This window comes from Brachyhypopomus gauderio, unplaced genomic scaffold (assembly GCF_052324685.1).
Source record: "Brachyhypopomus gauderio isolate BG-103 unplaced genomic scaffold, BGAUD_0.2 sc186, whole genome shotgun sequence".
Lineage (NCBI taxonomy): Eukaryota > Metazoa > Chordata > Actinopteri > Gymnotiformes > Hypopomidae > Brachyhypopomus > Brachyhypopomus gauderio.
Window position 1 is genome coordinate 137,247 of NW_027507007.1, and position 26,149 is coordinate 163,395.

Below are 26,149 nucleotides of genomic sequence, written 5' to 3' on the forward strand. Positions count from 1 at the left end.
GACCTTTAAAGTGACGTACAAGTGCTTTTATTCCACCTAATCAAGGTGTATGAACCCTGCAAACATGGGTTTGCTGAGGCGCGGCGCGCACAAAGTTACAAAATTCGAGATGTGCACGACCTCGAGAATCGACAGCACGCGAGACCCTCGCGCACAGGCAGAGCCACTGCGATTACGTCATTTTCGCCGCGCGGACCCTCGCGTCGCGTCACGCTGCAGTGACTTCGTGGGCTACCGTTGCATTGTGGGGAATGTAGTGTTTGTGCGTGCAAAACACCAGCGGGCGGCTGTGGCCTGCGGGCCGGTTCTTATAGTAATTAAATATCATCCAGGGGGCCATAGATAATCAATTCGCGGGCGATCTGGCCCGTGGGCCTCGACTTTGACATATGTGTGTTAGGGAGATGTGAACCAATGGAGTCTCCCTTAAACATCACGGACGCCCCCCTTTGCTGTGTTGACGTTTTGAACCTTAGTGATGAGCAAGAATAGTCAGAAGCATTTGGGTAAGATATCAAAGTAAAATAAATTTTATTAAAGATGGATCAATCCAGAAATCTCCATTACAGAGTACACTGTATGGTTGCCTTTTATTGGTCTCAATAACATCCCTCAGTGTCCAGAAGTAGTCTGCTGACAAAGAGGGTATTAGTAGTTTCTTTGTTTGATTTTGAATAAGTGTGACATGTTGCATGTAGGAGGATGCTACTCTATAAAACTGAAGTAACAGGGGAATCTTAACAGGTCTTTGTTTTGGTGATGTTAAAGAATGGTGAAGAATATGTTGCATCTGTTCCTACATCATCATCATCATGTGAGAGCTTCAGGATCACTCCTGAAATATGCAAATAAGAATACATGTCGGTTATTTCTCAAAATGGACTGAAGCTCTTCCTGTGTGAGTGAGGAACCTTGGCAGTGTTCTCATATGTGGTGATGGCATGTAGAAGTGACACCCATGTAAATAGGAGGGTTTAAGCCCTCCCTCCTGCTGCTTGGACAAGAACCAATTCTTTCAGTGTTTGCAGTGTTGAGGACAGAGAATAGGGAGCTGTAAATCTCTACTGGTGATGACGGATAAAAATTAAGGATATATCATCTGAAATAAATGTGCTGATTTCAGGTATAAAATCAATTCTGATTTGAATCTGTGGGCATCTGAAATGCTGTTCCAACTATTGCCAATGGATGGGGGTGTGGAGAAAGATGATTCTTAATGAATCATGATTCTTAATTCTTAATGAATCATCTCCTACGATTGGACGACAGAAACAGACAGGAGTAGTCCTGAACTGAACTGAGCAGATGTGTAGCCTGTTTTGTTAAGTGTGGATGTAGGTACTTACATGTGTATCCTCACTTGGACCTGGCATGGAGTTGGGTTTAGGGGGATACTGCCCCTACTGTACCTCAGTGAGAAGGTGAGCTCCTACCTTTGCATGTAGAAGAGCAGGTAGGCTGTTCTTGCCTTGCGCTTAAGGATTGCTGGCTCATTCATTTTTGAAACCTTTGAATCATTGAATGTTAACCAGCTCTCTCCTTTCTCCTCAGCTATGTCACTGATGTAGTGCCTTGTCAGGGTAGCAAGATGTCATTAGTCACTTTAGTTTCTACTGCATGTTTGTGGATAATGTCAGACTGCTCACCACTCAAAATTTGCAACAGGGCAGATGTAAGAGAAGGAGGAAACCCTGAGTGTCTATCCCTCCTCCTTCAGCTGAAGCAAACACATCATCAGGAACTCATGAGCGTCCTGTGGAAGACAGTACATCAGAAGAGCATTGCTCCTGGACTTCAGCAGCAACAGAGTGAGAAAATAAAGAAGGTTGTGTGCAGTTTCTGCAGGCTACTGCATGTGGTTCTGATGTGTTCTGAATGGCTCAGAGGTTGTTTAGCTGAACCTGTTCGTAGTCCTCTCCAAACGCAGGGCATCTGACTGAAATACAGGCATTCAGGGCTCTCAGGAGCTTCTTCTTCTGTGAAGAGCTACGACTAGTGAGCCTGCCTTGCTGCAAATCTGCAAAACATCTACGCAAGGTAACAGGGAGACCAATGTGGTTTATTTCTCTCAACATCACAACACCTCCCTAAGCACTCATAATTGAACAGTTCATTTAGACACGTGAATCCTTGACATTTGCCAAGAAGCACAAATAACCATCGACAGACATACCATTTAAAGAACAACCTCAAGTGGTATCATCTGAGTTAGTGCCCTGGTAAGAACTCAACAAACAGGTGGGTCTTCAGTCTACACTTGAAGATAGCAATAGACTCTGCAGTCCTAGCAGCTAATGGAAGATCGTTCCATCTTGGAGCCAGGAAGGAGAATAGTCTGGAGCTTTGTCTTCCATGAGACTTTAAACATGGAGTTTCGAGTTGAGCCAAGCTTGAGTTTCTGAGTATTCGCTGTACGGATGGGCTTTTGACCATGGACATCATGTAGGGAGGGGCCAGTCCATTTTTGGCTTTGTAAGCAAGCATCAAGGTTTTATATCTGATGCGTGCCGCTACTGGAAGCCAGTGAAGAGAGCGTAGCAGAGGAGTCACATGTGAGAACTTGGGGAGATTGAAGACCAGTCGTGCTGCAGCATTCTGAATTAGTTGTAGAGGTCTGATGAGGGTGATAGGAGCACTGATAATCAGCTGCTGATAACCAAAAATCCCATAACGGTCGAGTCTGTAATGCTGATGGTTGTCCACGGTGATGATGAATAGTCCACGGATGGTGATTCTTTCTGGCTTTCCTCACAGTTCCTTGCACACTGACGATGGTGATTGTTCTAATAATCCCGACGATCAGTTCTTGATGCTGTTAAGTCCTCTGGTCTTGTCTCTGTTCTCTGGCGTGGACCATAAAGTCTCTCATTATCTTGATGCACATCTCGTCAAGGCTTATTATTCTGTCCTGGTCCACAAACTGCAGTAGTCCTCTTGTCCTGGGAGCCTGCGTGAAATTCAGGTTGCACAGCTGTCGGTAGTCTCTAATCCAGGAAGAAGCACAGGGGACCTACATGATGGACAGTACGAAAGAGACAGAAAAGAAAAATAAAGACTACACACAGCTTTATGTTTTCATGAGAAATCTGGAAGATGTGTTAGGGTTACACAAACCTCAAAAGATGAAACAGAGTGTGAGGGGAAAGAGAAGAATGGGCAGATGTAAAATTATCAGTCCATGTGATGTTCTGCTTCTGTGTCCCAAAAGAACAACATCTAGTCCTCATGTGGTTATGGGAAAACCTTCAGCATCTGAAAAACACACATGCAAACAAAAATATTAAATTACGTGGAAAAATAAAACGCATGCCACACAGTCAAATCATGAATTTATAAAAGAATAAATTAATGTGTAGGTGTTTAAAAGCCTGGAGGTGGACGTTGAGGGGGTGCTCTTGGTGGGTATGGACTGGTGGAAAAAACAGCTGGGTTCGGTGTCTCCAGGGTCTGGATGTGACTAGACTCGGATGACCTGAAAATGTCATCCGAGCCGATGAAGACACCCTTAAACCAAGTGGACACCTGTGTTTGCTACAACACACACACAGTAAAAATGCATTTAGATATCATTTTCTAAAAACCTCACCACAAATAAGTCTTAATGCCAGAGCCGGAGTGGCTAATCGGGAGATTCGGGAGGATTCCCGATGGGCCGGCTCATGTCAATCTCTAGTTTGGGCCGATTGGGAGGGAAAAATAATTTTGGGCCGAATTTGGACATGAATCACCCGGGCTGAAAAAGTGACCCACTCCGGCCTTGCTTAATGCAATCAGAAAGGAAGAAGCACTGACCAGAAAAATATTCTGCACCAATGTCGATTTTGAACAGGCGCGCAGGTAAATGTTTGCCTCCGTGATGCCGGTTCCCCTCCGCTGAATTAACAGAGGACATGCTGATGAGTGTAATTCAGAATGGGACAAGCTAGTTATGTCACGGTACGGCGGCCCCCTACTGGTCGCCCCCGTCTACAGCAGCAGCTTGTCCTGTGGGTGTGGCGTTGTGTTCGTCCCTCAGGTGGGCGGAGCCCGCGATCCATCTCACCTGAGGGTCGTTTGTTCGTCTATATATGTCTTGTCTTTGTACCAGTTGACTGCTGGTTATTATATCCTTAATTCGGATCAGTTCACGGGTTTTGGTTTGCGCACTTTACATATTAAACCATCCTATTTCCCTGAGAATTGGCGTGATCCCTTCCATTTATTTTCGCTCACCCTACCCGTCACAAGTTAAAGATGCTTATAGTCAATACTCTTCGTTACCTTGATGCAGGCCACGGCACTAGCGCTGGCAAAGTGGTGGAGGGTAAGCTACAAATACAAAGAAAAGATTAGGTTGAAGGGACGTTGACAGTAGCATGTCCATTCTTACTGAAATTGTGAACCTGTTCCCATGACTCACCTCTGCATCTATCCAGTAGAATTCATTGTTGAGCACCCACCAGTGCTCACTCTGCCGCCCACTGTAGATGGACTTGTGCTGAAGCTTCACCTCCACCACCTGCATTTTATGGGTTTTGCATCGTCAAAGTAGCAAAAAACTCATTTTGGTCTGGGGGCCGAATACAACTTAATCGGACCTCAAGGGGGCCAGACCAGTAAACTCATTACAAAAAATTACATGGAACTAATAATAATCAATCAATCATCAGTTATTCATATACAGTGTTGCGAATAACAATAATTATTAATATAATTATTATTACAATAATAATAATGCATTATTTTTAACGGCGTTAGGTAACGGAGTCATTTTGTCAGTAATGGGATAATATAATTAATTACTTTTCCTGTCGTTACAACGCCGTTGACGTTACTGGTCATTAAAAGCGGTGCATTACTATATATTGATATACTAACAGTAAAGGGAGCGGAACGCTGCCCAGGCTAGTGAGGAGTAACAGATCTCGATAGGTCACAGTTCTCGGTGTAACACCTGTTTAACTTAACAAGTCAGTAAGTGATTGGCTAAGGCAGCGTTATGGTAGCCAATCAGAGCCAGTGTTTTTACACGCGTGCCGAAGCACTCCAGTGACACGACACAAACGGAGAAGAGACAGAAATGGCGAGTCAGAAGCAAGCCGAAGAAAAATTTGCATATTCAAGTTGGCGATATAAACATTAATTAAGAAAATACTTGAAGTTTTCCTGTTTAAGGGACACACACATGAACATAGTCCCTTAAACCGGATAAAACATTGGTAAAACTGTGCAGTAAAAGCTTAGCGGCATGTCTGGCCACACTCGCTGCCCCTGTGAAGTTCTCCCTTGAAAGATCCTATGCTCGGCATTTAAATGAGTAGCCCCGGCCCCAACTTTGTTAGACTCTACCACCTACGTTGGAGCAGGACTACATACGTCGCCATTGAAACACGTACAACATACACAAACATAACTGTATGCTATTGTTTGCTATACATCACATTCAGCATTACAACTTTTCCTGTCCTCCTCCTACAGGTTCAGTAGGACCTGCCTCCCCCCCTTCTGCAGATGACCGTGGGCTCTACCGGCCAGCACCAGGGAAGCCCTGGAAGACGGCCCTCCCCCCCTGAGGACAAAGAACCTCTAGTGAGTTATTCCTCTTATATATATATACACATACACACAGTCCAGGTGATGGGTCAGGTCTCTGACCCCATCAAAGTCTTTATTTTGCTTTTCTGTCTCTTTCTTACTCTCCATCATGTAGATCTCCAGTGCTTCTTCCTGGAGTAGAAACCACAGACAGCTGTGCAACCTGATCTTCACCCAGACTTCCAGGACAAGAGGAGTAATGAAGTTTGTGGACCAGGACACAATGCATGTTGCCTTCTGTCATGCAGGTATCACAATGAAGCAGTCTGGTTTTCTTTTTTTTTCCCCCATTTTAATTGAATAACATTTTCTACTTCCAGCAATATCACCCAAGTAGGTGTTTTCCCCTCATTTTCTGCAGATCTTTGAGAAAGCTGTTGCCAATCTGGAATGCGTCGACTTTCTCCTGAGCTTAGAGATGGTCTTGTCAGAGGTGGATGGTGCTTCAGCACTGGTAGACTGGAAACCTGCAAAGTCAAAGCAAACAGACGGTGTGAGAGGGATGCTGTGTGTAGTCTTCCATGCTGTTGTCATTGTTGTTCATGCCCTATTAGTTGTGCAGCAGGAAAGACTACTAAACCATAGAACACAACTAAACCATGGAAGACTACTATACCATGGACCCCTCACTTCTTTATACATAATACTGTCATGAATTAAACTTCACCAAAGAAATACTAAAATGCGTACCATCTGGAATATGTCTGTCCACCACCTGGTCCTCCGTGTGAATATGCACTTAGGTTGTCCGTTTCTTTAAAAAGAGCAGACAATTTGATATAAAATCATTCAAAATATGATTGACGGTAGCATAAATGTATGGTTGAAAATCATTCAGAAGAGCAGAATCTAAAGCTAATGGTGTGACTGGGAATAAATACATTTTAAAAACAGATACCTTGAATCTCAGCTTCAGAAATCTTGGAAACCTGAACCACCAAGATTTCTTCTCCAGCCCCACGTCCACTGTCTGTGCTGCACTCTGCAGAGCGGAGCCTGTATGGTCCTGTTCTGTCCGAGAGATGGTGATGCCAGCGACATCACCGAACAGAGTGAGGGCAATCAGAGCTGACAGCTCTGAGCAGCATCTCTGTAGAGACAGCCTCACTTCTAAGTCAGCCTCCGTCACAGATGCGCTTCTAGAACCGTAGTGATCAGTGTCAGGCTTGGTCCAGGATGTCAACCCAAGGCGTTCTTGGAGAAAAGTTTCTGAAGCAGTCTTCACAAATCTCCTCACGATGCCCGACTGGAGTGCCTCCTCAGAAAGGTCAGTATCCGACAGCACTGACCGAGTACCCCTGCAGCTCATTTGTGCTTTTACTCGGTCCAGAGCCGCAATCCTTTCCAGCATCAGGTTCCTCACTATAGGGATGAGGTCCTGAGCAACCACCTCCTTCACTGCCACTTTGACCCATGCCGAGATTTTTTCCAGCACTTCAATCAAATCCTCCATTTTCATCTAGTTAGGTTAAAGGAAAGTGTAAAAAGTTCATCAGTATCCAAAAGCTTAATGATTTTTAATTATTACCTTTTTTAACCTTAAGCTGATTATTTCTTTAAGTAAAATGCTAATGTAAAGAACATCTAATGTTGTGAAGGTCTGACCAGACATGGCCAAAGGCTCATGTTGCTATGGTAACACACACATGCAGATAGGAAGACAGAGATACAGAGATTGGTACTCACATTGCTTGGCAGTGTATTCCTCAGCTCTTCAGTTAGAACAGCTGGATTAATCCCAGAGGTGGATACGACTCCACCACTTTTCACACATGGAGGAGTGTTGAGATCATCCATCACTGCCTCCTCCACTCTAGTACAGCAAATAGCTGTGGTGAAAGAAACATTTACTTTAAGCATCTATGAGGCAGACACTAATGATGCACATAAGCAAATGTCACTAAAAACATAAATTGTGGAAAATTATAGTTATGAATAAATAACCTCATAATGCATCACGTTTTGGTAACATGTAATCACGCTAAATCTCACCTGAAAACCATCTGCTATGGTCTTTCTTTGCCTGCTTGTTTTTCACGCTGGGGGCCGACACATCACAGCCCTCAGGAAGCTCTTCTGTTGGCCCAGCTTTCTTAGACTGTAGTAGAGAAAATGAAGAAAAAATGAGTTTCATGATGACTATCGCAAGGGTTCTCAACTGGTCTCAGCCCAGGACCCACTTTATCCTCATGGTCATTAAGTCGCGACCCACTTTTTAAAAAAACGTTGTCGGTTGCCATACACCATGCACTTTATGCAATACAACTTGTTTGGTGGTCTTATGAAGGACCGTTTATAAGCTATTGAAATTATTACAAAAAACAGTGTGTAGTGCTCTGGGGCCTTCACGACCGCCACTTGCGTCTATGTTAAGGTCATTTGTAGACGGTGCCTTAGACGTTGCAGTGATGAAAGTTGCACATTTAAAATACGTCTATTCCTGACGTAAACAAAGTTGTAGATGTTTGTCTTGGTTGCCAGAAAAAAGAATTTTATTATAGCACTTTTGCCAATACTGTCTTAGTTATTGAAGAAAATTCCGAATACTCGAACGTGAAACAAACTTGTTTCCTAGTATGCATACGAGTGACTTTTGATCCCAATTAACTTAAAATTATGTACAGTTATAAAGAAGTGTCCTCTTTGTGTCCGACAGAGATGTAGACTGTGTGGAAAAAATGCGATATTTTTCGCTTGGCCATTTTCAACGCTTAGTGCTCAAGTTTCAGCTCCGTTTTGCGAGTCCTGCTGGTGATCGGATTCCTGCATTTGTTGATGGGCACAGACGAACATGTGAGCGGGAGCTGGAGTCTATCGTTTAACTTTTAAAATACAAACTCAAAAGAAAATGATGGAAATTTTTCCAATTACAAAAAATCCTTACCCATAAAAAAATAATGCTGTTGTATCGGCTGTCGCCAGTGGCGAATGAAATAATTATAAAGTAGGCTACGTTATGCATTAAACACGTTGTAGAATGCTACCCTTTTCTGTGAAAATAATACAGGCTGCGGACATCCGCGCAGACAGGATAGGGGGAATACGAACATTTTATAATTTGATTTTTTTTCTCAACACCGCTGGACTCTCAAGGAGAGAATATTAATCTATCTTAATAATGACCTCAGATGGTTAATAACCAATATTAATTGGTTACACATCTTAAATGTGATAAGAGGCCGTAAAATGAAGTAACTGGGATGTAACCGGATAATTAATGTTAATCTGAGTCGCCATTTGTGGTCGAAAGCAATTTAGTTCTATTTTTGTGCAATATTCTACAATCACTGTTGCTACAAAGCAACTTTAGAGAACTGTCTCGACGAGGAATGTAATTTTCAATAAATAGACTGAGAAGCGGCTCTCTCGAACTTACTCGGACTAAAGTGAGATTATGGAAAAAGCTCAAAGGAACATGAACTTACCCTCATCATTAGTTTAAACATGATCAATAGTCACTCCTTTACTCGCACAAGATATCGGTGAACCGCTGTAGTAGCTACTTCAACCTCCGTGACGATCGAACCATCTGTGGTTAAATTAAACACTGTCTGTGGCGACTTTTATAGGTCTCCTGCATTGTGACTTCATATGCCGTGTTGTCGTAGGGACGCAGTTAGATAATAACTAAAACTACTAATTGCCCGTGTTGTCATAGTGACAGTTAGATAATAACTAAAACTACTAATTGGCCGAGTCTTCAAGTGCAAATCACATTGGGCTGGCCCCTGTTAATCTCAGTAGTTTGGGCCGGGACATTTATCACACCCACTCTGGCCCTGGAACATGTATCAGATCCACTCCGGTGTTATAAAAATCTGTGCTACCCATCGAATGTCTTACTTAGGTATTTTCATGTCAGTGTACAACGTACACCTATAATTTTGCGTTTCAGCATTTTTTTCTCTTGAATTCACAATGAGGACTGTCCATTTATTTTGCCAATTTACTTTTTTGTCAACAATTATTAAATATTTTTGTGAATATCCTCGGAAAGACCTGAGAAATATCACTACTGCTTTGTTTCTAATACGTGGAGGTTCCAAATGTCTGCTAGTCAGTTTGTTTTATCCTTGCCAGTAAATAACTGTGCTCTCTTTTATCATTCCATCCTAAATGGTTTTAGTTGACTGACCTTGAAAATAGCACTTCTTAACCTTTGACGTTCGTTCAGTTTGGCTATTTTACATTTTGAATCAATTTTATTAAATACAAGTAAATAACCATGAAATGTTAATGACGCTTGCACTCATCGCAGTCATTTCTGCAATGCTCAGTTAAACGTGCAATTGAGGAGAAGTGGGACACGATACCTGTTTCTGATAAAGGGGACATACCCAAAGAGCTTCAACAAATCACAGAGGCAAAATCTCAGAGTCCCTCCAAGTTTCAAATAAAAGGTCATTAAAGTTCAAACATATGTTAGTCCAAACATGCTTCCAGCATTAATATTGTAGATTTTATGGTCTATGGGGGGGTTATCTATCGTATTTGGACTGCGCAGACAGATTACATGGAGAAACCTGTGCACTTCACCTGTTCCAAATGCTCAATTCGGATAACCTCATGTTAAGGCTCTAACGTTGGAGGATCCGTGGCTCCGTCCGAAATGCCGTGCAGTAGGCACTAGATTTCAATGCATTACGTTCTGCTCAAATCTTAAAGCAGTGCGTTCTTTCAGTAGGCGACTGGGCAGTTTTCATAACCTCGAACATACTACGTCCGTCATTTACCTATGTCATATGATATGGCATATAACGTTATACCACCACAGTTTAAGGACCGCTATGAATTAAAAGCGCCATTCCATATTTGTGTTTTATATATTTATATTGATTTAGAATCAGCATCAAGACGTCGTCGAGGACTAACAGAGTTACAATAACCATTAACCTCGATTTAGCCTTATTAATAATCCCAAAGCTAGATATATTTATATTTGCAAGGGTTATAATTTTCAAGGGGATAATTTGGCATTTCACTAGCATCACTGACAAGGTGAGGTGAATCCCCAACTTTGTTATATCAGTGTGACAATTAGGCAACCAAGATTTATAATAAACTAAATATTAACGTAAAATAATTTGACATACAAACCACTTCTAAACCAAATAAAGTTGGTCAAATCTTTAAAATCAAATCTTTAAATCACAGAAAGTAAAAGTGTCTAAAATTGATGTAAGTGTCATCACCATTGTAGTTTTTATTTTGTGGTTGTACAGGGTGTCCGCCGGGTCTTAAAAGTACTATAAGTTGATAAATCAATATTGGAAAAATGAAGGCCCTTAAAAAGTATTTAAAAGCCTTAATCGCGATTTTGGAGTAGGGCCTACTGGATTTTCGTTGATATTTTAGCTTTGCAACAAAAAGTATGCAACTATTAAAAATAAGATGTCCCTTTTTTACATCCGGTTTATGTAAAAACTTTTGGGAATCATTTTCACTATCAGTTCGTTTTTAAATTCTCTATTAAGGCCTTATTTTATTATTTTATTTTTCATACAGAAAATAATTCTGGAAATATAATGTGTCGTTTTGCAAATATAACACACGGCAAAGTGAAGGAAAAAAAACAATAAAATCCAGTCAGCTCGCGCTCTCCAAATACTTGATTTAAAAAACAAAAATGCTTTGGACGGAACCTACACGTACCATAAGGCCCGTTAGGCTTTTTAAAGGTAAAAATGAGTGGACTAAAGAAAAGAAAGTGGGAACTGAGTGCCGAGTGCTTAAAAAGTGTGTTGAGTGGACAACAAAATATTTTTCTAACTGAGCTTTGATCAACGGCTGTATGTCTGATATGCCAAGAAACGGTTGCAGTTTACGAAATCAGCCGTCACTTTGCTACGAAGCATGCAAACCATGCTAGCAAGCAGTCAACAGAAGGACGAGCGGCTACTGCTCAGAGGTTGGCAGTTTCTCTACTGTGTTATGAAAAAAAGCATATGGAAAGTTTGGAGGAGCAATGTGCGCATTTACGCACAGCAGGGGTACAGTAGCTTCATTAACTCGCTGCACATCGCTCTCAATTTAAAGAGCCCTTTCTAGTTTCTGCTGCTGGCAGGATATTTAATGCAGTCTGTCTCTCAGGACAATAAGTCCATGATTTTGCGAGGTTTAAAACAATTAAAAATTATTGAGCTTGAGTACACTGTAAAAAAAAATCTTAATTTTATGGAAAATAACTGTAAATATTTAATGTATTTTAACATTTTTTCCAATTGTATGCAAAACTTTGTAAAATTACAGACATTATTTGTAATTTAACAAAATGTCTTTTATTTTAAGTATTATGACAATAATTACAAGTTACATGCTTTTCTCGTTTTTTACGGAAATAATACAGTATTATTTATACGGTATTTTCCTGCTTTCTTAAATTATATACAGATTCATGTATAATTACAGCAATTATCTGCAATTAAACATTCAGTTTAATTCAGAGGATCCATTGATGTTCAGGAGAAAAATGTACACAGAACAAAATATATAGGTTCGGACATATTAATTTGCCACAGAACATGATGGTAATTGAAAATAATTTCTGCAATTGAAAATGCTCATTTTTATGATGCCTACAGAATGAAGAGTGACTTCCTAATGTCAGTTCAGACATTAGATTTTTACATAGGCATATCTAAAGTATGTAACTGTAGTAATGGCTGTAGGAGATTTCTGTTGATTGTTCCATCTCTATTGATGTCTGTTCTCATTTTAGTTCTTGTGCAGTCAATGGCAATAGAAAATGGCAGTTTGTTGGGGCGCTGGACTTTTAAAAGAAACATTTCTAAACACTGGGTCTATACTTGAACATAACCAAGGAAATAACCTGTAACACACTGAGAGACAGATGAACTGATAAACTGGTAGACGTACATTGTAATGGAACAGGCTTTTAAACTTAAAAATGTGTGTGCCTATAGTTACACAGTGGAATAAAAACACAAGTTGAACAACCACTTAAATATAAATGTTATCTCTAGGCTAGGGGCATAAACGTGATTTGAGCTCAACGTATTGCTTTTAACCATAATTGGTTAATCTCCTGTATTACGTTAACAAATACGAGCCTCTTGTAATTCCAGGATGAAACATGAGAGATCATGAAGACGTTAAGATTGGGCGTTTTGAAAAAAAAAAAAAAACAACCATTAAATAATGTGATAAAAAGCGAATTATTTCGAACCATTTCGAGTATATGTATAAATATTTAACTTAATTAAGTTTAACGTGCTGGGAAATATTGAAATGGACCTTTAAAGTGACGTACAAGTGCTTTAATTCCACCTTATCAAGGTGTATGAACCCTGCAAACATGACTTTGTTCATTGCGCTGAGGCGCGGCGCGCGCAAAGTTACAAAATTCGAGATGTGCACGACCTCGAGAATCGACAGCACGCGAGACCCTCGCGCACAGGCAGAGCCACTGCGATTACGTCATTTTCGCCGCGCGGACCCTCGCGTCGCGTCGCGCTGCAGTGACTTCGTGGGCTACCGTTGCATTGTGGGGAATGTAGTGTTTGTGCGTGCAAAACACCAGCGGGCGGCTGTGGCCTGCGGGCCGGTTCTAATAGTAATTAAATATCATCCAAGGGGCCATAGATAATCAATTCGCGGGCGATCTGGCCCGTGGGCCTCGACTTTGACATATGTGTGTTAGAGAGATGTGAACCGATGGAGTCTCCCTTAAACATCACGGACACCCCCCTTTGCTGTGTCGTTGATGTTTTGAACCTTAGTGATGAGCAAGAATAGTCAGAAGCATTTGGGTAAGATATCAAAGTAAAATAAATTTTATTAAAGATGGATCAATCCAGAAATCTCCATTACAGAGTACACTGTATGGTTGCCTTTTATTGGTCTCAATAACATCCCTCAGTGTCCAGAAGTAGTCTGCTGACAAAGAGGGTATTAGTAGTTTCTTTGTTTGATTTTGAATAAGTGTGACATGTTGCATGTAGGAGGATGCTCCTCTATAAAACTGAAGTAACAGGGGAATCTTAACAGGTCTTTAATGTTTTGGTGATGTTAAAGAATGGTGAAGAATATGTTGCATCTGTTCCTACATCATCATCATCATGTGAGAGCTTCAGGATCACTCCTGAAATATGCAAATAAGAATACATGTCGGTTATTTCTCAAAATGGACTGAAGCTCTTCCTGTGTGAGTGAAGAACCTTGGCAGTGTTCTCATATGTGGTGATGGCATGTAGAAGTGACACCCATGTAAATAGGAGGGTTTAAGCCCTCCCTCCTGCTGCTTGGACAAGAACCAATTCTTTCAGTGTTTGCAGTGTTGAGGACAGAGAATAGGGAGCTGTAAATCTCTACTGGTGATGACGGATAAAAATTAAGGATATATCATCTGAAATAAATGTGCTGATTTCAGGTATAAAATCAATTCTGATTTGAATCTGTGGGCATCTGAAATGCTGTTCCAACTATTGCCAATGGATGGGGGTGTGGAGAAAGATGATTCTTAATGAATCATGATTCTTAATTCTTAATGAATCATCTCCTACGATTGGACGACAGAAACAGACAGGAGTAGTCCTGAACTGAACTGAGCAGATGTGTAGCCTGTTTTGTTAAGTGTGGATGTAGGTACTTACATGTGTATCCTCACTTGGACCTGGCATGGAGTTGGGTTTAGGGGGATACTGCCCCTACTGTACCTCAGTGAGAAGGTGAGCTCCTACCTTTGCATGTAGAAGAGCAGGTAGGCTGTTCTTGCCTTGCGCTTAAGGATTGCTGGCTCATTCATTTTTGAAACCTTTGAATCATTGAATGTTAACCAGCTCTCTCCTTTCTCCTCAGCTACGTCACTGATGTAGTGCCTTGTCAGGGTAGCAAGATGTCATTAGTCACTTTAGTTTCTACTGCATGTTTGTGGATAATGTCAGACTGCTCACCACTCAAAATTTGCAACAGGGCAGATGTAAGAGAAGGAGGAAACCCTGAGTGTCTATCCCTCCTCCTTCAGCTGAAGCAAACACATCATCAGGAACTCATGAGCGTCCTGTGGAAGACAGTACATCAGAAGAGCATTGCTCCTGGACTTCAGCAGCAACAGAGTGAGAAAATAAAGAAGGTTGTGTGCAGTTTCTGCAGGCTACTGCATGTGGTTCTGATGTGTTCTGAATGGCTCAGAGGTTGTTTAGCTGAACCTGTTCGTAGTCCTCTCCAAACGCAGGGCATCTGACTGAAATACAGGCATTCAGGGCTCTCAGGAGCTTCTTCTTCTGTGAAGAGCTACGACTAGTGAGCCTGCCTTGCTGCAAATCTGCAAAACATCTACGCAAGGTAACAGGGAGACCAATATGGTTTATTTCTCTCAACATCACAACACCTCCCTAAGCACTCATAATTGAACAGTTCATTTAGACACGTGAATCCTTGACATTTGCCAAGAAGCACAAATAACCATCGACAGACATACCATTTAAAGAACAACCTCAAGTGGTATCATCTGAGTTAGTGCCCTGGTAAGAACTCAACAAACAGGTGAGTCTTCAGTCTACACTTGAAGATAGCAATAGACTCTGCAGTCCTAGCAGCTAATGGAAGATCGTTCCACCATCTTGGAGCCAGGAAGGAGAATAGTCTGGAGCTTTGTCTTCCATGAGACTTTAAACATGGAGTTTCGAGTCGAGCCAAGCTTGAGTTTCTGAGTATTCGCTGTACGGATCGGCTTTTGACCATGGACATCATGTAGGGAGGGGCCAGTCCATTTTTGGCTTTGTAAGCAAGCATCAAGGTTTTATATCTGATGCGTGCTGCTACTGGAAGCCAGTGAAGAGAGCGTAGCAGAGGAGTCACATGTGAGAACTTGGGGAGATTGAAGACCAGTCGTGCTGCAGCATTCTGAATTAGTTGTAGAGGTCTGATGAGGGTGATAGGAGCACTGATAATCAGCTGCTGATAACCAAAAATCCCATAACGGTTGAGTCTGTAATGCTGATGGTTGTCCACGGTGATGATGAATAGTCCACGGATGGTGATTCTTTCTGGCTTTCCTCACAGTTCCTTGCACACTGACGATGGTGATTGTTCTAATAATCCCGACGATCAGTTCTTGATGCTGTTAAGTCCTCTGGTCTTGTCTCTGTTCTCTGGCGTGGACCATAAAGTCTCTCATTATCTTGATGCACATCTCGTCAAGGCTTATTATTCTGTCCTGGTCCACAAACTGCAGTAGTCCTCTTGTCCTGGGAGCCTGCGTGAAATTCAGGTTGCACAGCTGTCGGTAGTCTCTAATCCAGGAAGAAGCACAGGAGACCTACATGATGGACAGTACGAAAGAGACAGAAAAGAAGAATAAAGACTACACACAGCTTTATGTTTTCATGAGAAATCTGGAAGATGTGTTAGGGTTACACAAACCTCAAAAGATGAAACAGAGTGTGAGGGGAAAGAGAAGAATGGGCAGATGTAAAATTATCAGTCCATGTGATGTTCTGCTTCTGTGTCCCAAAAGAACAACATGTAGTCCTCATGTGGTTATGGGAAAACCTTCAGCATCTGAAAAACACACATGCAAACAAAAATATTAAATTACGTGGAAAAATAAAACGCATGCCACACAGTCAAATCATGAATTTATAAAAGAATAAATTAATGTGTGTGTGGGTGTTTAAAAGCCTGGAGGTGGACGTTGAGGGGGTGCTCTTGGTGGGTATGGACTGGTGGAAAAAACAGCTGGGTTCGGTGTCTCCAGGGTCTGGATGTGACTAGACTCGGATGACCTGAAAATGTCATCCGAGCCGATGAAGACACCCTTAAACCAAGTGGACACCTGTGTTTGCTACAACACACACACAGTAAAAATGCATTTAGATATCATTTTCTAAAAACCTCACCACAAATAAGTCTAAATGCAATCAGAAAGGAAGAAGCACTGACCAGAAAAATATTCTGCACCAATGTCGATTTTGAACAGGCGCGCAGGTAAATGTTTGCCTCCGTGATGCTGGTTCCCCTCCGCTGAATTAACAGAGGACATGCTGATGAGTGTAATTCAGAATGGGACAAGCTAGTTATGTCACGGTACGGCGGCCCCCTACTGGTCGCCCCCGTCTACAGCAGCAGCTTGTCCTGTGGGTGTGCCGTTGTGTTCGTCCCTCAGGTGGGCGGAGCCCGCGATCCGTCTCACCTGAGGGTCGTTTGTTCGTCTATATATGTCTTGTCTTTGTACCAGTTGACTGCTGGTTATTATATCCTTAATTCGGATCAGTTCACGGGTTTTGGTTTGCGCACTTTACATATTAAACCATCCTATTTCCCTGAGAATTGGCGTGATCCCTTCCATTTATTTTCGCTCACCCTACCCGTCACAAGTTAAAGATGCTTATAGTCAATACTCTTCGTTACCTTGATGCAGGCCACGGCACTAGCGCTGGCAAAGTGGTGGAGGGTAAGCTACAAATACAAAGAAAAGATTAGGTTGAAGGGACGTTGACAGTAGCATGTCCATTCTTACTGAAATTGTGAACCTGTTCCCATGACTCACCTCTGCATCTATCCAGTAGAATTCATTGTTGAGCACCCACCAGTGCTCACTCTGCCGCCCACTGTAGATGGACTTGTGCTGAAGCTTCACCTCCACCACCTGCATTTTATGGGTTTTGCATCGTCAAAGTAGCAAAAAACTCATTTTGGTCTGGGGGCCGAATACAACTTAATCGGACCTCAAGGGGGCCAGACCAGTAAACTCATTACAAAAAATTACATGGAACTAATAATAATCAATCAATCATCAGTTATTCATATACAGTGTTGCGAATAACAATAATTATTAATATAATTATTATTACAATAATAATAATGCATTATTTTTAACGGCGTTAGGTAACGGAGTCATTTTGTCAGTAATGGGATAATATAATTAATTACTTTTCCTGTCGTTACAACGCCGTTGACGTTACTGGTCATTAAAAGCGGTGCATTACTATATATTGATATACTAACAGTAAAGGGAGCGGACCGCTGCCCAGGCTAGTGAGGAGTAACAGATCTCGATAGGTCACAGTTCTCGGTGTAACACCTGTTTAACTTAACAAGTCAGTAAGTGATTGGCTAAGGCAGCGTTATGGTAGCCAATCAGAGCCAGTGTTTTTACACGCGTGCCGAAGCACTCCAGTGACACGACACAAACGGAGAAGAGACAGAAATGGCGAGTCAGAAGCAAGCCGAAGAAAAATTTGCATATTCAAGTTGGCGATATAAACATTATTTAAGAAAATACTTGAAGTTCCTGAATGTCTACCAGACTGGGTATTTGATTTATTTAATTAAGAATAGAGGTTTAATTGTTAAGTTTACTTCTGTTGTGAACAAACCAGTTGTCTCAGGTTGAGGGAATTTAATTTAATTTGATAGATGTAAATGCACTTTATATAGTGTAACTGTTTACTTTTGTTTCTTTTTTTTCAAAGATTTGGGATTATAAAGGATTTTATCCTGTACTGGTATGTTAATGTGCAATAAATGTCAAAATTTAAACACCTTTATGATCTACTCATTTCAACTGACTGTGAAAACAGCTTTTTCAAAAAATCCTTATTTATTGGCATATAACTTTTTTTTTTTTTACTGTAATGCAAATAGTTACTTTCCCTGGTAACGAGTTACTTTTATTATAGAGTAATTCAGTTACTAACTCAGTTACTTTTTTGAACAAGTAGTGAGTAACTAATTACTTTTTTAAAGTAACGTTCCCAACACTGCTCATACCTGATTACATTTAGACTTACTTATGGGGTATTTAGAAAATGATTCCTAAAGGCATCTTCACTTATTTTTACTCTTATTTGTGTTTTTCAGCAATCAGAAGTTTCTGTGACGTATAAGGGTGTCTCCATCGATTCAGATGGCCTTTTCAGGTCACATGAGTCTAATCACACCCAGACCCTGGAGACACCGGACCCTGCTGTTTTCTCCACCAGTCCTGACACATCAAGAGGACCCCCTCCACGCTTTTAATCACCTACACAGCATTTTAATAGATTCTTATACAAAGTTCTAATCTCACTATGTATCATGCCTTTTACTTTTCCACATAAAAACAAATGTTTGTATGTATTTGTGTGTTTTTCAGATGAAGTCGGTTTTCCCCATAACATGAGGACTAGATGTTGGACTGTTAGGACTCACATGGACTGATCACCCACATGGGGCGTTGTGCATCTGCCCCTTCTTCTCTTTGCCCCTAACACTCTGTTTAATGTTTCATCTTTTGAGGTTTGTGTAACCCTAACACATCTCCCAACTTTTCAGGAAAACATTGAACTATGTTTGGTCTTTGTGGAGATGCCTTGTCATCAGGCTTGACTCCAACGATAGACCTCACCCATTGTTTTTTTTATTTGTGCAGCACACACATGAACATAGTCCCTTAAACCGGATAAAACATTGGTAAAACTGTGCAGTAAAAGCTTAGCGGCATGTCTGGCCACACTCGCTGCCCCTGTGAAGTTCTCCCTTGAAAGATCCTATGCTCGGCGTTTAAATGAGTAGCCCCGGCCCCAACTTTGTTAGACTCTACCACCTACGTTGGAGCAGGACTACATACGTCGCCATTGAAACACGTACAACATACACAAACATAACTGTATGCTATTGTTTGCTATACATCACATTCAGCATTACAACTTTTCCTGTCCTCCTCCTACAGGTTCAGTAGGACCTGCCTCCCCCCCTTCTGCAGATGACCGTGGGCTCTACCGGCCAGCACCAGGGAAGCCCTGGAAGACGGCCCTCCCCCCCTGAGGACGAAGGACCTCTAGTGAGTTATTCCTCTTTTATATATATACACATACACACAGTCCAGGTGATGGGTCAGGTCTCTGACCCCATCAAAGTCTTTATTTTGCTTTTCTGTCTCTTTCTTACTCTCCATCATGTAGGTCTCCAGTGCTTCTTCCTGGAGTAGAAACCACAGACAGCTGTGCAACCTGATCTTCACCCAGACTTCCAGGACAAGAGGAGTAATGAAGTTTGTGGACCAGGACACAATGCATGTTGCCTTCTGTCATGCAGGTATCACAATGAAGCAGTCTGGTTTTCTTTTTTTTTCCCCATTTTAATTGAATAACATTTTCTACTTCCAGCAATATCACCCAAGTAGGTGTTTTCCCCTCATTTTCTGCAGATCTTTGAGAAAGCTGTTGCCAATCTGGAATGCGTCGACTTTCTCCTGAGCTTAGAGATGGTCTTGTCAGAGGTGGATGGTGCTTCAGCACTGGTAGACTGGAAACCTGCAAAGCAAACAGACGGTGTGAGAGGGATGCTGTGTGTAGTCTTCCATGCTGTTGTCATTGTTGTTCATGCCCTATTAGTTGTGCAGCAGGAAAGACTACTAAACCATAGAACACAACTAAACCATGGAAGACTACTATACCATGGACCCCTCACTTCTTTATACATAATACTGTCATGAATTAAACTTCACCAAAGAAATACTAAAATGCGTACCATCTGGAATATGTCTGTCCACCACCTGGTCCTCCGTGTGAACATGCACTTAGGTTGTCCGTTTCTTTAAAAAGAGCAGACAATTTGATATAAAATCATTCAAAATATGATTGACGGTAGCATAAATGTATGGTTGAAAATCATTCAGAAGAGCAGAATGTAAAGCTAATGGTGTGACTGGGAATAAATACATTTTAAAAACAGATACCTTGAATCTCAGCTTCAGAAATCTTGGAAACCTGAACCACCAAGATTTCTTCTCCAGCCCCACGTCCATTGTCTGTGTTGCACTCTGCAGAACGGAGCCTGTATGGTCCTGTTCTGTCCGAGAGATGGTGATACCAGCGACATCACCGAACAGAGTGAGGGCAATCAGAGCTGACAGCTCTGAGCAGCATCTCTGTAGAGACAGCCTCACTTCTAAGTCAGCCTCCGTCACAGATGCGCTTCTAGAACCGTAGTGATCAGTGTCGGGCTTGGTCCAGGATGTCAACCCAAGGCGTTCTTGGAGAAAAGTTTCTGAAGCAGTCTTCACAAATCTCCTCACGATGCCCGACTGGAGTGCCTCCTCAGAAAGGTCAGTATCCGACAGCACTGACCGAGTACCCCTGCAGCTCATTTGTGCTTTTACTCGGTCCAGAGCCGCAATCCTTTCCAGCATCAGGTTCCTCACTATAGGGATGAGGTCCTGAGCAACCACCTCCTTCACTGCCACTTTGACCCATGCCGAGATTTTTTCCAGCACTTCAATCAAATCCTCCATTTTCATCTAGTTAGGTTAAAGGAAAGTGTAAAAAGTTCATCAGTATCCAAAAGCTTAATGATTTTTAATTATTACCTTTTTTAACCTTAAGCTGATTATTTCTTTAAGTAAAATGCTAATGTAAAGAACATCTAATGTTGTGAAGGTCTGACCAGACATGGCCAAAGGCTCATGTTGCTATGGTAACACACACAGGCAGATAGGAAGACAGAGATACAGAGATTGGTACTCACATTGCTTGGCAGTGTATTCCTCAACTCTTCAGTTAGAACAGCTGGATTAATCCCAGAGGTGGATACGACTCCACCACTTTTCACACATGGAGGAGTGTTGAGATCATCCATCACTGCCTCCTCCACTCTAGTACAGCAAATAGCTGTGGTGAAAGAAACATTTACTTTAAGCATCTATGAGGCAGACACTAATGATGCACATAAGCAAATGTCACTAAAAACATAAATTGTGGAAAATTATAGTTATGAATAAATAACCTCATAATGCATCACGTTTTGGTAACATGTAATCACGCTAAATCTCACCTGAAAACCATCTGCTATGGTCTTTCTTTGCCTGCTTGTTTTTCACGCTGGGGGCCGACACATCACAGCCCTCAGGAAGCTCTTCTGTTGGCCCAGCTTTCTTAGACTGTAGTAGAGAAAATGAAGAAAAAATGAGTTTCATGATGACTATCGCAAGGGTTCTCAACTGGTCTCAGCCCCAGGACCCACTTTATCCTCATGGTCATTAAGTCGCGACCCACTTTTTAAAAAAACGTTGTCGGTTGCCGTACACCATGCACTTTATGCAATACAACTTGTTTGGTGGTCTTATGAAGGACCGTTTATAAGCTATTGAAATTATTACAAAAAACAGTGTGTAGTGCTCTGGGGCCTTCACGACCGCCACTTGCGTCTATGTTAAGGTCATTTGTAGACGGTGCCTTAGACGTTGCAGTGATGAAAGTTGCACATTTAAAATACGTCTATTCCTGACGTAAACAAAGTTGTAGATGTTTGTCTTGGTTGCCAGAAACAAGAATTTTATTATAGCACTTTTGCCAATACTGTCTTAGTTATTGAAGAAAATTCCGAATACTCGAACGTGAAACAAACTTGTTTCCTAGTATGCATACGAGTGACTTTTGATCCCAATTAACTTAAAATTATGTACAGTTATAAAGAAGTGTCCTCTTTGTGTCCGACAGAGATGTAGACTGTGTGGAAAAAATGCGATATTTTTCGCTTGGCCATTTTCAACGCTTAGTGCTCAAGTTTCAGCTCCGTTTTGCGAGTCCTGCTGGTGATCGGATTCCTGCATTTGTTGATGGGCACAGACGAACATGTGAGCGGGAGCTGGAGTCTATCGTTTAACTTTTAAAATACAAACTCAAAAGAAAATGATGGAAATTTTTCCAATTACAAAAAATCCTTACCCATAAAAAAATAATGCTGTTGTATCGGCTGTCGCCAGTGGCGAATGAAATAATTATATTAGGGTTACCATAAATATTACTCGCAAATTAATATTTATGGTCGTGATTGCGACGATTTTAGTCGCAATCTGAAGCCCTGGCACGTCTGACGGGTGCCTCTTTTTTCCAGGATAAAAGGTGAGTACAAATTAGAAGAGTAGCATATTAATTTTTTTACAAGCTGTCCGCGACCCACCCAGAACGTGTCCGCGACCCACCAGTTGAGAATCACTGGTCTATCGTATTTGGACTGCTCAGACGGGATGGGTGGGGGGGCGTACATCATATTTTGAAAGCCAATGTGTTGATTTTGGTTCACGAATAGATTAATTTCTGAGTAACGTTGTGCATAAGGATTTTTAAAGTTTTGTAGTGGGCCAGTAGCAGCCTTGTTAAGATGTGCGACACCCTAAAGACCAACAAATAACGTCATTCCACGCCACCATTGAATTTCGGAAACTGCGCTGAATACGGCACAATCATTAATTAGCAATATGTTCATGAGCTAGGCCTATGTAGTGCTTTCTAATGTGTGTTTCTAAATAAAACCATGCGTGTTATACAACCCTTTATCTTAAAGTAGGCTACGTTATGCATTAAACACGTTGTAGAATGCTACCCTTTTCTGTGAAAATAATACAGGCTGCGGACATCCGCGCAGACAGGATAGGGGGAATACGAACATTTTATAATTTGATTTTTTTTCTCAACACCGCTGGACTCTCAAGGAGAGAATATTAATCTATCTTAATAATGACCTCAGATGGTTAATAACCAATATTAATTGGTTACACATCTTAAATGTGATAAGAGGCCGTAAAATGAAGTAACTGGGATGTAACCGGATAATTAATGTTAATCTGAGTCGCCATTTGTGGTCGAAAGCAATTTAGTTCTATTTTTGTGCAATATTCTACAATCACTGTTGCTACAAAGCAACTTTAGAGAACTGTCTCGACGAGGAATGTAATTTTCAATAAATAGACTGAGAAGCGGCTCTCTCGAACTTACTCGGACTAAAGTGAGATTATGGAAAAAGCTCAAAGGAACATGAACTTACCCTCATCATTAGTTTAAACATGATCAATAGTCACTCCTTTACTCGCACAAGATATCGGTGAACCGCTGTAGTAGCTACTTCAACCTCCGTGACGATCGAACCATCTGTGGTTAAATTAAACACTGTCTGTGGCGACTTTTATAGGTCTCCTGCATTGTGACTTCATATGCCGTGTTGTCGTAGGGACGCAGTTAGATAATAACTAAAACTACTAATTGCCCGTGTTGTCATAGTGACAGTTAGATAATAACTAAAACTACTAATTGGCCGAGTCTTCAAGTGCAAATCACATTGGGCTGGCCCATGTTAATCTCAGTAGTTTGGGCCGGGACATTTATCACACCCACTCTGGCCCTGGAACATGTATCAGATCCACTCCGGTGTTATAAAAATCTGTGCTACCCATCGAATGTCTTACTTAGGTATTTTCATGTCAGTGTACAACGTACACCTATAATTTTGCGTTTCAGCATTTTTTTCTCTTGAATTCACAATGAGGACTGTCCATTTATTTTGCCAATTTACTTTTTTGTCAACAATTATTAAATATTTTTGTGAATATCCTCGGAAAGACCTGAGAAATATCACTACTGCTTTGTTTCTAATACGTGGAGGTTCCAAATGTCTGCTAGTCAGTTTGTTTTATCCTTGCCAGTAAATAACTGTGCTCTCTTTTATCATTCCATCCTAAATGGTTTTAGTTGACTGACCTTGAAAATAGCACTTCTTAACCTTTGATGTTCGTTCAGTTTGGCTATTTTACATTTTGAATCAATTTTATTAAATACAAGTAAATAACCATGAAATGTTAATGACGCTTGCACTCATCGCAGTCATTTCTGCAATGCTCAGTTAAACGTGCAATTGAGGAGAAGTGGGACACGATACCTGTTTCTGATAAAGGGGACATACCCAAAGAGCTTCAACAAATCACAGAGGCAAAATCTCAGAGTCCCTCCAAGTTTCAAATAAAAGGTCATTAAAGTTCAAACATATGTTAGTCCAAACATGCTTCCAGCATTAATATTGTAGATTTTATGGTCTATGGGGGGGTTATCTATCGTATTTGGACTGCGCAGACAGATTACATGGAGAAACCTGTGCACTTCACCTGTTCCAAATGCTCAATTCGGATAACCTCATGTTAAGGCTCTAACGTTGGAGGATCCGTGGCTCCGTCCGAAATGCCGTGCAGGAGGCACTAGATTTCAATGCATTACGTTCTGCTCAAATCTTAAAGCAGTGCGTTCTTTCAGTAGGCGACTGGGCAGTTTTCATAACCTCGAACATACTACGTCCGTCATTTACCTATGCCATATGATATGGCATATAACGTTATACCACCACAGTTTAAGGACCGCTATGAATTAAAAGCGCCATTCCATATTTGTGTTTTATATATTTATATTGATTTAGAATCAGCATCAAGACGTCGTCGAGGACTAACAGAGTTACAATAACCATTAACCTCGATTTAGCCTTATTAATAATCCCAAAGCTAGATATATTTATATTTGCAAGGGTTATAATTTTCAAGGGGATAATTTGGCATTTCACTAGCATCACTGACAAGGTGAGGTGAATCCCCAACTTTGTTATATCAGTGTGACAATTAGGCAACCAAGATTTATAATAAACTAAATATTAACGTAAAATAATTTGACATACAAACCACTTCTAAACCAAATAAAGTTGATCAAATCTTTAAAATCAAATCTTTAAATCACAGAAAGTAAAAGTGTCTAAAATTGATGTAAGTGTCATCACCATTGTAGTTTTTATTTTGTGGTTGTACAGGGTGTCCGCCGGGTCTTAAAAGTACTATAAGTTGATAAATCAATATTGGAAAAATGAAGGCCCTTAAAAAGTATTTAAAAGCCTTAATCGCGATTTTGGAGTAGGGCCTACTGGATTTTCGTTGATATTTTAGCTTTGCAACAAAAAGTATGCAACTATTAAAAATAAGATGTCCCTTTTTTACATCCGGTTTATGTAAAAACTTTTGGGAATCATTTTCACTATCAGTTCGTTTTTAAATTCTCTATTAAGGCTTTATTTTATTATTTTATTTTTCATACAGAAAATAATTCTGGAAATATAATGTGTCGTTTTGCAAATATAACACACGGCAAAGTGAAGGAAAAAAAACAATAAAATCCAGTCAGCTCGCGCTCTCCAAATACTTGATTTAAAAAACAAAAATGCTTTGGACGGAACCTACACGTACCATAAGGCCCGTTAGGCTTTTTAAAGGTAAAAATGAGTGGACTAAAGAAAAGAAAGTGGGAACTGAGTGCCGAGTGCTTAAAAAGTGTGTTGAGTGGACAACAAAATATTTTTCTAACTGAGCTTTGATCAACGGCTGTATGTCTGATATGCCAAGAAACGGTTGCAGTTTACGAAATCAGCCGTCACTTTGCTACGAAGCATGCAAACCATGCTAGCAAGCAGTCAACAGAAGGACGAGCGGCTACTGCTCAGAGGTTGGCAGTTTCTCTACTGTGTTATGAAAAAAAGCATATGGAAAGTTTGGAGGAGCAATGTGCGCATTTACGCACAGCAGGGGTACAGTAGCTTCATTAACTCGCTGCACATCGCTCTCAATTTAAAGAGCCCTTTCTAGTTTCTGCTGCTGGCAGGATATTTAATGCAGTCTGTCTCTCAGGACAATAAGTCCATGATTTTGCGAGGTTTAAAACAATTAAAAATTATTGAGCTTGAGTACACTGTAAAAAAAAATCTTAATTTTATGGAAAATAACTGTAAATATTTAATGTATTTTAACATTTTTTCCAATTGTATGCAAAAC

General features: G+C 41.0%; 2 protein-coding genes and 2 long non-coding RNA genes across 4 annotated transcripts; 1 reads left to right on the forward strand and 3 right to left on the reverse strand.

Moving 5' to 3' along the window:
* Positions 1-6,423: 6,423 nt before the first annotated feature.
* Positions 6,424-7,354, reverse strand: LOC143502036 (uncharacterized). Its single transcript, XM_076995222.1, has 3 exons — positions 7,261-7,354; positions 6,473-7,033; positions 6,424-6,429 (listed from the first exon to the last, which is right to left on the reverse strand). The coding sequence occupies exons 2-3, from the start codon at positions 7,031-7,033 to the stop codon at positions 6,424-6,426; spliced, it is 567 nt and encodes a 188-aa protein (XP_076851337.1). The 5' UTR covers positions 7,261-7,354.
* Positions 7,355-7,356: 2 nt separating this feature from the next.
* LOC143502018 (uncharacterized) lies at positions 7,357-9,165 on the reverse strand. Its single transcript, XR_013127049.1, has 3 exons — positions 9,000-9,165; positions 7,567-7,672; positions 7,357-7,403 (listed from the first exon to the last, which is right to left on the reverse strand). It is a non-coding gene; the product is annotated as an uncharacterized LOC143502018 (long non-coding RNA).
* Positions 9,166-19,321: 10,156 nt separating this feature from the next.
* On the forward strand, positions 19,322-19,832 carry LOC143502019 (uncharacterized). The gene is made up of 3 exons (XR_013127050.1): positions 19,322-19,357; positions 19,479-19,611; positions 19,724-19,832. It is a non-coding gene; the product is annotated as an uncharacterized LOC143502019 (long non-coding RNA).
* Positions 19,833-20,190: 358 nt separating this feature from the next.
* On the reverse strand, positions 20,191-23,517 carry LOC143502037 (uncharacterized). Its single transcript, XM_076995223.1, has 5 exons — positions 23,341-23,517; positions 21,349-21,454; positions 21,043-21,185; positions 20,255-20,815; positions 20,191-20,211 (listed from the first exon to the last, which is right to left on the reverse strand). The coding sequence occupies exons 1-5, from the start codon at positions 23,359-23,361 to the stop codon at positions 20,191-20,193; spliced, it is 852 nt and encodes a 283-aa protein (XP_076851338.1). The 5' UTR covers positions 23,362-23,517.
* Positions 23,518-26,149: the final 2,632 nt, after the last annotated feature.